We start from the raw sequence: 11,339 nt of genomic DNA, 5'->3' as shown, positions 1-11,339 counted from the left end.
ACTCTTCGATTTGTTGTGAGCGATTAACTTAGGGCGGATATATTCCAATCTTGTGTGCCCGTGATCTTACATTCGTGTGCACCCTTTCCCTATGTTATGTGCACGGTATTATTATGTGCCCAAATCCTTTTTTTAAGTATAATTTTTTTTCCCACAGTGGGTATGACGTGTGTGCACATATATTCGAATCTTGTGTGCCTGTGATCTTACATTCGTGTGCACTGCTGTGTCAAAAGTGTGCCTTTTGTTACTCGGTCTAATGATTACGCCAACTATTTTTATACGCATTTCATATACCTCTTCTTTATGTGGAAAATGGTTTTGTATTCCCTATTTCAATCAACATCGTACCTGAATTACATGAATGAGCTCCATCATTTTCAACCTAAAATGATTACAAAAAAAAAATTAAAAAAAAAAAAAAACTTATGGTAGTAACAGTGTAACGAACAAAAAATATATATATATAAAAACAAAAAAAAATTAAAAAAAAAAAACTTATGGTAGTAACAGTGTAACGAACAAAAAATATATATATATAAAAACAAACAAACTAGGGTATACTTAAAACAAATCAACAACTTTAACATTTAAGGACGACCCTACAATCAATTTAAACTACGGTATAATAACAACAAGACAAGCAATTTCACATATCAAAAGTCTAGAATTGACAGAAAAATATACCAATAAACTTTGCTACTTTTAGTCTCCTTGGCGCACACTTTTTTCTTTTTCTTTGGTTTCAAAGGACAGTTATGGCTGTCGTGGCGGGATGGTTGGTCACAAGTATGGCACCGGTGGCCTCCTTTCTTCTTCTGTGCAGCTGCTTTTTCCCGAGCACAATTGAAAAAATGACACATTATATTCATACGTGGTACACACTTTCGCAGTTTAATGCACAGTTTATACACTTTTGTCATATGTTAAGAAATATTCATAGGTTTTCCTGCCACAATTCTATGAGCACAAAAACTTCATATTTTCCGGTACCTAACGAATTGAATATGATTACTCGAAACAAATTCAAATACCCACTTTTTCCCATTCTAAAATTTAATTTGTATTACTGTGTTAATTAATCAATCTTTTCTGTTTTCTGAAATATTTTAATATTCTAACAATTATTCCGTAAATACTATGGGCATACGTAATTAGCAATTAGGGCACACAATTATTCCGCCCTATGCGCACACGTTATAATTGTTAAATGACATAATATGCAATGGTGTTCTATTGATATTTTATGTGACCTTTTTCAATGTGTATTAGCATTACAATAATTGCACCTTTTAGCTACCTGGCGCTGTACTTCTGTCCTTCCTTGGAAGTTGTTTTCTTCTGTAATGAATAAGGAAGGTCATTGGTGTCCTGGTCATCAAATTTTATTATTTGTTGCCATTCATTACAAAATGAAGTTTACAAGGGATTTTCTGATTCATTTAATGCTACTGTAATTGCTATGTTTGACTTGTTCCAACAATGTAGAATCAGTCAACATACACATTTCTGATGTCATCGTTTGTTTTCCTTTCTTTTCTGATTTTAGTACTGATCCTCAAGCATCTGTTGAACCAATGACTCCTCTGAAGCAAAATGAAGGCCCTGTTTGGTAAATAATCAGCCTATCAGTCAATTTTGACTTATTTGACCACTATTAGTTGGTAAATAATAAGCTTTTTGTAAATGTTAAAATTCAAAAGGCTACTCAAAGCAACCTTTTCAATTCGTTTTTTTTAGAAAAGAAATTATACCAAACAGTTATCAACTAACAGCTAATTTATCAAACAAATTTCTACAATCAACCAATGTTATCAACAAATCATACCTTCTAACCCAAACAGCCAACCTAATCAGCTAACAGCCATTTACCAAACAGGGCCGAACTGAATGATGTTTTGGCTGCAAACTCAGAGTGCATGGTAATTGGTCCTGTGGAGTTACTTGAAATATAAAATGGCTGCCTTTTCCCATTTGCTTGATGCATTGTAATATTTTTTTCCCCTCTTGCATCTAGTTAAAGGTTTTTCTTTCTTGAGCAGATAGATGGTGCTGATGGAGATGCTGATTTTATGGAGTATGACACACCAGGATTGGTGGAGTATGCTATTTAGGCTTGCCAACCAAACTCAGCACTAACTGACCGGGAGGGAGGTCCAGGAAGATGTGCATAGAATCGTTGCAAGTGGGTACTTCTGCTCTTGCATGCCCGTCGCTGTTGATACCAGAGATGGGATTCAATTGGTTTTTCAGGTACCTCCCGAATCTATTTATTAAGTATGCTCTTCATTGGGTTAATCTAAAGTTACATACTTCGTATGTTTTGGTATATATACGTGTATGGAAGTGTGCACTATGCAATGTGCATAGAGAGTTGGGGTTGGGTTGATGAAAATCATGAAATGACCTTTAGTTTGATAAAGGAGCTGACTTGGAAGTAAGAACGAACATAATTATTTACGGAGTACTTTATAACATTTTGACTACATGTTAGATCTTCTGTAAAACAAAAAAATAAAAAAGATAATATAATATTATATATACTGATTAACTTCATATTCTATGCATAATTTTTTGTATTATATTATTTATTTAACAATAGAATAATACCTTTAATATGCCAAAAAATCAAAATCTACTATATCTACTATACTAATAAGAGTCAAAAGAGAGTTAGGCCTAAAATGGGTAGAAAAAATAGCGGTCAAATTTTTTAATCAAAAGGATGGTTCAAATTATTTAGATTTATATTACGATAAGAGATATAATAATGATTCGAGTCATTATTCCTAATGGATTAGGATTAAGGCATAGTATTCCAATGCAATTTAGGATTCTTATTCCTTCTAAGACTCTAAATTAAAAATAAATATAAATAGATGTCTCATATAGAGGAGAAAAGACAATTTCCATTATTAAGAAGCAATTCATATACTCTCTCTATATATTTAACCAACAATATTCATTAATCTCAAACGCCCTACCCTAAGGATATGGATGCAGAGAATTACCGCAGAGATGAGGAGGACCACTATGAAAATTATAGGGTTTCTGGAAGAGAAGAAGAACGTAGGAGGGAGAAGGAAAGAGATAGGAGGGTTAATAACGCAGGCGAAGAAAATCATAAGAATGAGGATTCTAAAGTGTCAAAGCAAGAAGGGAATATGATTACACAGACGGGAAGGAGGGGAGGAGTTTATATTCCCCCTTTCAAGTTGGCGAGGATGATGAAGGAGATACAGGATAAAAGCTCAGTTGAATACCAAAGAATTACTTGGGATGCTCTTAGGAAGAGTATAAATGGGTTGGTGAACAAAGTGAATGTAACTAATATAAAGAACATAATTCCGGAATTGTTTGCTGAGAACCCTAATATAAAGAACATAATTCCGGAATTGTTTGCTGAGAACCTGATTCGTGGAAGAGGTCTGTTTTGCCGGTCCTGTATGAAGTCCCAAATGGGAAGAGGTCTGTTTTGCCGGTCCTGTATGAAGTCCCAAATGGCTTCTCCTGGTTTTACAGATGTATTTGCAGCATTAGTTGCCGTTGTGAACATTAGGTTTCCAGTGGTAGGTAATCTTCTCTTGAGGAGAATTATATTACAACTCCAAAGAGCATACAAACGAAACGATAAGCCCCAGTTATTGGCAGCAGTTAAATTTATAGCTCACCTCGTGAACCAGGAAGTAATCCATGAGCTAATTGCTCTGGAATTACTTGCTGTTTTACTGGAAAATCCATCAGATGACAGTGTTGAAGTTGCTGTTGGTTTTGTTACTGAGTGTGGATCCATGCTGCAAGACCTCACCCCCCGTGGGTTGCATGGTATCTTTGAGCGCTTTCGTGGGATACTCCACGAAGGAGAGATAGATAAAAGGGTTCAGTTCTTAATCGAAGGCCTCTTTGCATTGCGTAAAGCAAAGTTTCAGGGGTACCCTGCGGTACGTCCAGAGCTTAATCTAGTAGAGCAAGTAGATCAGTTGACCCATGAAATATCTTTCCAAGATACTATAGATCCTGAAATTGCTCTTGATATTTTTAAGCCAGATTCTAACTTCTTAGAGAATGAAAAAAAGTATGAAGAATTGAAAACCGCAATCCTAGGTGAGGAATCTGAGGAAGAAGGGAATTCTCATGCTGAGTCTGGGGATGATGATGATGATGAAGAAGAAGAAGAAGAAGAGGATGAAGAGCAAATGAAATTAAAAGACGAGACTGAAACAAACTTAGTCAACCTTAGGAGAACTATCTATCTAACAATTATGTCCACTGTTGGCTTTGATGAAGCAGGTCATAAGCTGTTGAAAATTAAACTTGAGGCTGGTCAAGAGATGGAGTTATGCATAATGCTTTTAGAGTGCTGCAGTCAGGAGAGAACATACCTCCGCAACTATGGTCTTTGGGGGCAGCGTTTTTGCATGATCAACAAAGTTTACCAGGAGAACTTTGAGAAGTGTTTTGTGCAACAATACTCGATGATTCACCGTCTGGAAACAAATAAACTGCGAAATGTTGCCTTGTTTTTTGCACATCTGCTTGCAACTGATGCATTGCATTGGCATGTTCTGGCTTACATACGGCTTACAGAAGAAGACACTACCTCTTCTTCTCGCATATTTATCAAGATTCTCTTTCAGGAATTGTCCGAACACTTTGGGATTCGCTTGTTGAATGACCGTCTTAATGACCCAACAATGCAGGAATCGTTTGACTCAATATTTCCAAAGGATAATCCAAAAAATACTCGGTTTGCAATCAATTTCTTCACACAAATCGGTCTGGGTGGGATTACAGAAAATCTCAGGGCATATTTGAAGAATGTGCAGCGCCTAATAATGCAACAAAAGAAATCTGTTTCAGAATCGAGTTCTGGCTCCTCCTGCGATGAGTCCGAATCTGAATCATCTAGCTCTAGCTCTGAGGAAGATACACGAAGGAAACGGATGAGACATTAGGTTAACTTAGTTGAGAGTTGAGGGAGATGTGTCAACTGCAAAATACAACTTTATTGATTTTGAAATACATGTTGATGCAGCGCGCAATCATGTTACTATTATTAGAGACGACGTATTCAATATTAAGGATGTTAGAATTTTCAAACACTCTACCTTCACTTCACTTCATTATTGAAGGGTATCTCAAGATAGGGTAGCTTGTTAATCTGTTGTGAACAAGACTTGTGTTGTGGAAAACAATCATTCATAGTGTTGTTCTACATTGCTGCTGTTGTGGAACTCTGAGTTTTGCCCAATTCATTTGAATTTTATATATGTTTCTGTATTCTGAAATTTTTATTTCAATAATTAAATTGTTTAAGTACTCTTTTTTCACTATCTATCAATTCGTCCATGTTGATTGTCTAACTAAAAAGGGCATGGAACCATAAAAGTGAAAATTCTAATTGAGGAAAGAGTAGGCAGAGGGGTTTTTTTTTTTTTTTTTTTTTTTTTTTTTTGGGCAGATCCTTCACATTGAAATATCAAATAGCAATGTCAACTTTATTGAAAGGTTCTCAAAAAGTTTTAAATTTATTAATCCTGTTAGTAATTTGTAGTAATGTGCTTACGTAATTTTTCTTCAATCTTACGAATTAGAATTAATTAAAGACAATTTTGATCTTGATTTATGTACTCATAATGTCTACAGACTGACTCGGACAAAGTGGACATCTGACTTTGTCTGAGATAGGATGATTGACAATCCATATGTATTCCATAGTTCAATCCACTTCAATGTTGCATAATGTTTGTTAATACTCTTCATATTTGGCTTCTTATTGTTGAAATCCTCCCGATCAACAATCCTTCTTTGGTGGTGGGAAGCTTGGGAGATGGTGCACCACTTCAAATTCTGTCCCAATCAACAATCCTTCTCTGCAGGTTAGTCATGGAACCTTCTCCAAATCAAGAAGGCGACCAAAATCTGGTCGCTTTCTTTAGTGAAGGCCACCAATCCAGTCAATTTGGTAGCCTTTTGGTGAATGACGGCCGAATTAAGATGCAAAGTATTGTGTCCATATTGGTTTTTTAGTATAAGAGTATGAAGTTTTAAGCCCGACCTCTCTTAAGGGATGAGAGTGCACCGTCACTCACGCTAACCAAATTGATTATTTTAAAGGTTGTATAATTGAAAGAAGTCTATTAGTCTATGTGCTATGCCCAATGCCCAAGATTGAACCTAAATATAAGTTTGTGACTCTACTGGTCTGATGCATACTTAAAAAAAAAGGTTAATTGCTATGTGACATGAGGATGATGCTCAAATTCAAGAATTAAGTATAACCTAATGGTGCGACACTACTTGTAATCATGCAAAGATAGCTAGATAGAGGTAGGAACACTCATCATTTGTGGAATAATTGGCAATGAGATTAGACTTGATGGTGAAGATGTCATGTTATGATGCGACACTATTTTTTTTTTGTAAATTCTCTAACTGGATATATTTATTTTTTACATTTTATGTTAAATTGTTTCAAGTAATCAATTTTTTTTTGTATATTTTATTGTTGTGTTAGGTGTTTTTTTATTAATTATTATTTGATAGCAAAAATGATAGAAAATGGCACCACTAGGAGGGAAAACAAAGTGAAGAAGAAATGTTAAAATATTTGATTTTACATTTTTATCCTCAATTTTAACACCTATTTAACATGAATTTAACAGAAGGATCAAAATTGGTACAAAATCAATAGTTAAGAGACCAACTTTGGTAAAATTAAAAGTCGGAAATAAAAATTGGTAAAAGTCAATAGTCAAAGGACTATTTTTGGAATTAACTCTTAAAATAATTGCACAACTTTTAGTTTTTAAAGAGTTAACTATATTTATTAGGTTAACGAGTCTAATTATATTATTGAAATAAGTAAAAAAAAAAATTATTTGGCCATTATTTCTAAATTCCAAACTATTACGTTGTCTACAAAATGGCTCGAGTAGAAAACTTTGAACACTTTTTTTTAAAGAGCAACAAAATATTCATATGAGGCGCCAAAGACCTTGTGGTCTAGTGGTATTCGGTGTTTTGATTTACACTCCCACATGGATGATGGGAGTGGGTTCCTGTGTTAGCGATAAGGGAATTGCAATACCGTAAAGACAAAAACCAGTTGGAGGGGTTCGCCCTTGTAATTAGTGAAAATTGTGGGGAATGTATAGGTTTATTTTTTACCCCGAGGCCATTTTAAAATGGACTATATTACTATATTAGTAGTAGTGTGAGTATTAAGGATTAAAAATAAAAAATCATTTTCCCAATATTCGTTTTCCAATTTTGTACTTAGCTGCCGCCCCCCACCCACCGACCTCTGGGGCATCTCAGGTACTGCTTCGGCCTTCAGAGTTAACAATCTCCCTCTCACGCTTGTTTCGCTGCCCTGGCAGAAGGGCGGTTGGGAATTCACTCCAGCACTTCTTTGAGGCATATCATCAAACACCTGGTGTTGTATATAGAAGACTACTAGCTAGCCACCATGGATGGTTCGTCATTCCCAGCCTCTTGTTTATTTCTTCATGAAAACTTGCTTTGCATAATCTACCATAATAATTTCCGCACTGAAGGAATTTTTCAATGCAAAAGAGTAATCATAGTTGGTATCCATTACATTTACTGAAGTAGTGCCTGTATAAAGCTTTAATTTTTTCTAACTTTTTAATTTCTTCATGGCCCATACTGAATGTGCATTACCTAGAAACTCTCTGTTTGAGAAAAGGGAGAAGAGATCCTTTATCATCAAATTCAATTATATGTTTTGGCTGAGTAGTATATTATGTAGTGAATGTGTAGCATTGTGGATTATGATGGTTTGACATATCCTATTTGTTATGCCTTGTGATCATATAGTTGATGCTGAGCCAACTATGGAGGAAACCATTTTGGTGGGTGATGACCTAATGATGGGCCCTCCATCGCCAATCATTCCTCCAGAGATAGCATCTCATGTCCTTGAAGGTGTTGAAATGTGTGATGGAATCTTAAGGAATCTTTTCCTATGTAAGCAACTCCTAGTCTGAAGCTTAATTCAACAGCTTATTTCACATCTAATTTGGCTCATTAACGCGTCTGTGTTATAGGCTTACAAATCAATGAAATCGAACCATTCTGTCAAGACGAGATTATCTTGTATCAACAATGTGCAGAGAAAAGGGTGAGGAAGATAATGCATGTATTTATTTTAGTTTGTTCATTTGTTTGATTGATATTAAATTCTTACATTTTTTAATGATGATCATTAGATCTTGAATAACTAATGTGCTTTTCAATGGTTTGATGTGAACTTTCTGTGATGTAGGATAAGGAGCTCAGACGACGGATTCAAGATAGTGAGCATAAATTAGGGTTGTCAATGCCTTTAGATCTTGCAAAAGAACGAGCTGCCCAGCTAGAATCAGAAGTCACATCACTGGATAGGTACGGAATGGGTTATGAATCTTATTATTTATCATGTTGTGTATACTACCTCTAGTTCTTATGCTATAATATTGAACTTTAATCAAGTAAAAAACGAAGAAAATAGAAAAAAGAAGAGACATGTATGTCACTTGAGGAACTTATTTTGTGCACAGAATTATAATATGACCATAAATTGACAATTAATAGAGCATTCAGTACATGTACATTACTGAAATTGGTTTTGACAGAAATTTTCCTGATGTTATAAATGAATGGAAAATTTATTTTCTTTGTATTTACACCAAAACTTCCTTACCTGTAGTGTTCTGTTTTTTCTTTAACATATTGGAAACAAGATTAGTAGTAATTTCTTCAGGGAAAAATGACTAATATACTTTTGAATGGTTTAAATCTAGGCAAGTTTCTGTTCTCTTGGTCTTTTAAAGTATTACGGAGTATATTTTACTATTTTAGATCATGCTTCTTGGTGGTATTAAGAGATTTGACCTGAAAGATATGCATACATTGCTCAATATGCTCATCTTATCCTCCTTTTTTTTTGGAAGGTCCCAATCCCCGAGGATGAAAAATATACTTGGGGGAGAGAACTTGATATACATTATGGAAAAAAGTCCTTATATGAATATAAACTGCTAGGGTTCTTGATGCACAGAATGGAATTCTATATATTTATGCTTGTAGTGGTTGTGTCATAGAATTGTGTACCTTCTGCTGGAGTCTTGTTATTTGATACTGAGTCATCATTATTATCTTGCCCATACAAATAAATCTTTCGTTTTCCTATTGTAGACGTTTAATATTGGCAAGTGGAGTTGAAGGCATGGAAGGATTTCGACAGAGGTGGAGTCTCCACGGTCGCCTTATGGATACCAAGTACACTAACTGATTGTGACATCAACATTGTATATGCATTGATGGATTGATTACCACGTTCACTTACCCTAATAGATTGTGGTCTATGCTTTCTCTATATTCTGTTTACTGTGTTTATTTAGATTTGTCCTTTTACAGGAAAAGGCTAGAGTCTCTGAAGCAGGGAATGGAGAGTAGAAAGGAGGATGAGCCAACCAGAAATTCCCCCACCAGAAAGAAATGGTTCTTCTGGTGAAAGTGGATTTTTTTCTCAGCTGTATGAACTATTGCCACCGCCTTCAACAACGTCGATCAATGATTGGCTCTAATGCCCATGGATAAACACAGATTTACTTGTTGAAAATGGTAATCTCCAATTTGGTGCCTTGTTTGGAAAAATTGATGTCTTGTCATTATAAAGGATTGAATTATGAGATTTTTTATATTTGAGCTTACATTATGCATCAATACATACAATACAATTGCATTAAGTTTACTTTTTACGAACGGGGCACAGTATTTGGCTGCAAAACTAATATTTCTCTGCATATGTTGTGTCATCTGTACAAATTGGCAATACAGATAATCCAAATGCTATCAAACTGCTTGTGAGTTCTCTCTCAGCTCTGACTTCCATTGCAACTGATTATTGTGCAGTCAAAATATGGTCCTTTTGGACCTGCAGTTGACCGGTTCAATGTCAACTCAAACCGAGAAGGCCAATATAGGTTACTTCCATTGTGAGTCGAATTTGAAATTTTGTGGTTACCAAGTTAATAACCCGATCAACTTGGCGAGGTTGTCCCAAAGAATATGGTCATTTTGCTCCCTATGAAAGGGGATGAGGAATTAAGCATATCTCATAAAGCCCATATGCTTACGTGTAAGAATATGGCTCCCTTGTATAGTTGTATGCATTAACATGTTTGGTTCACGGGATAAATTTCTACACTTATAATAAGAGCCAATAATATTAGACCCCTATCTGGAACTAAAAAATGTTAGTGTAATAGTCTGTTATAACATATTGTACTTTGTGTTCTTCTTATTGTGCAACCTCCAATTAAATTCCTAATATATCCTAATCATTTATAATTTTACCAAATTCTTTCCGTTAAATATAACGGAAGTTTAACATTAAATTCTTTAGAAATTGGTGTGATAACTAATTAAGGGAATAAATAGGAATACTATTCCATGGGGAATGGAATAGACCTGGAATAGAATAAGATTTGTATTTCATTGTTTAGTTTATTGAAGTAATAGACTTTAGGAATGTTATTTCAGTGTTTGGAACCCAAACACGCGGAAATTATGAGAGAAATGTACAATAAAATATATTTTATTTTCTTTGAATACTACTAACTCTATTAGAATGCAGTATACTAACTTCACTGAGACTCGAACCACCACCTCCCGTATAAAAGGAAGGGTTTGATGCCACTGGACCACAAGGTTCTTGGCCTGTTATCTTTTCTTTAATTTTTCATTTCTCTGGATTTTTTTTTTTAAAATCCTGATTAGTAAATGCACTTTCGGATTTTGAGAAAATCACTTTATCCCTATTTTACACAAGTTATCCATAAATTAATAACTTATATCAGTAAAGAAACACATAGACTAGTAAAAGCATTATGAAAGAAACACATAAACTAGAACTCCGTAATAGACTGATAGGTGTGTTGTGAGGTGTAATTAAGTCATTTAAGTGGAACCGTGGAAGGATTAGAACTATTTTTTATTTCTTGACTATAACAAAATTTATGCGTTCACCACCACTGTTGAGCATAATCTCTTTGCTCAACTTGAATTTGAATTTAGGGTGTGTTTAGTAACCTGTAAAATGACTTCCGGAAAATGTTTTTTGAGTTTTCGGTGTTTGGCAACGTCCGGAAAATGTGGTCAACAGAATATGTTTTCCGTTGACCAAGGAAAAGCAGTTCATTTTTTCCGGAAAATGACCGTTTCAAATGTTCTCGACCAAAACCAAGCCATATCACTCATGACCATGGACTAAGGAGGTGGGAAAATCGCCGGAAACTTTTGCTATGTTTTTTTTTTTTTTTTTTTTTTTT

At 34.9% G+C, this 11,339-nt stretch overlaps 3 protein-coding genes across 3 annotated transcripts in view; all 3 read left to right on the top strand.

Moving 5' to 3' along the window:
* The first annotated feature begins 2,993 nt into the window (after window positions 1-2,993).
* LOC116004822 (pre-mRNA-splicing factor CWC22 homolog) lies at window positions 2,994-4,955 on the top strand. The gene is made up of 3 exons (XM_031244994.1): window positions 2,994-3,323; window positions 3,366-3,426; window positions 3,469-4,955. Exons 1-3 carry the CDS (start codon window positions 2,994-2,996, stop codon window positions 4,953-4,955), a joined length of 1,878 nt encoding a protein of 625 aa, XP_031100854.1.
* A 2,280-nt stretch (window positions 4,956-7,235) lies between these two features.
* Window positions 7,236-9,767, top strand: LOC116005116. The gene is made up of 6 exons (XM_031245361.1): window positions 7,236-7,478; window positions 7,843-7,992; window positions 8,073-8,146; window positions 8,291-8,409; window positions 9,202-9,285; window positions 9,424-9,767. The coding sequence occupies exons 1-6, from the start codon at window positions 7,472-7,474 to the stop codon at window positions 9,518-9,520; spliced, it is 531 nt and encodes a 176-aa protein (XP_031101221.1). The 5' UTR covers window positions 7,236-7,471; the 3' UTR covers window positions 9,521-9,767.
* Window positions 9,768-10,077: 310 nt separating this feature from the next.
* The window catches only part of LOC116004821 (pre-mRNA-splicing factor CWC22 homolog), a 10,311-nt gene continuing 9,049 nt past the window's right edge, over window positions 10,078-11,339 (top strand). Inside the window, exon 1 of the mRNA XM_031244993.1 lies at window positions 10,078-10,147. Coding sequence (XP_031100853.1) covers window positions 10,078-10,147 — 70 coding nt within the window. The remainder of the gene's footprint in view (window positions 10,148-11,339) is intronic.

This window comes from Ipomoea triloba, chromosome 14 (genome assembly GCF_003576645.1).
Source record: "Ipomoea triloba cultivar NCNSP0323 chromosome 14, ASM357664v1".
Taxonomy (NCBI): domain Eukaryota; kingdom Viridiplantae; phylum Streptophyta; class Magnoliopsida; order Solanales; family Convolvulaceae; genus Ipomoea; species Ipomoea triloba.
This window is presented reverse-complemented; position numbering and strand designations above follow the sequence as displayed.

Excerpts from the sequence above, each read along its gene's own strand:
- LOC116004822 (XM_031244994.1), top strand. The coding sequence starts at position 2,994 with ATGGATGCAGAGAATTACCGCAGAGATGAGGAGGACCACTATGAAAAT. Across the intron at positions 3,324-3,365 it reads GGTTGGTGAACAAAGTGAAT|AACCCTAATATAAAGAACAT; the intron begins GTAACTAATATA and ends TTGTTTGCTGAG. Across the intron at positions 3,427-3,468 it reads GAACCTGATTCGTGGAAGAG|GTCTGTTTTGCCGGTCCTGT; the intron begins GTCTGTTTTGCC and ends AAATGGGAAGAG.
- LOC116005116 (XM_031245361.1), top strand. Across the intron at positions 7,993-8,072 it reads CTTAAGGAATCTTTTCCTAT|GCTTACAAATCAATGAAATC; the intron begins GTAAGCAACTCC and ends TCTGTGTTATAG. Across the intron at positions 8,410-9,201 it reads GAAGTCACATCACTGGATAG|ACGTTTAATATTGGCAAGTG; the intron begins GTACGGAATGGG and ends TTCCTATTGTAG.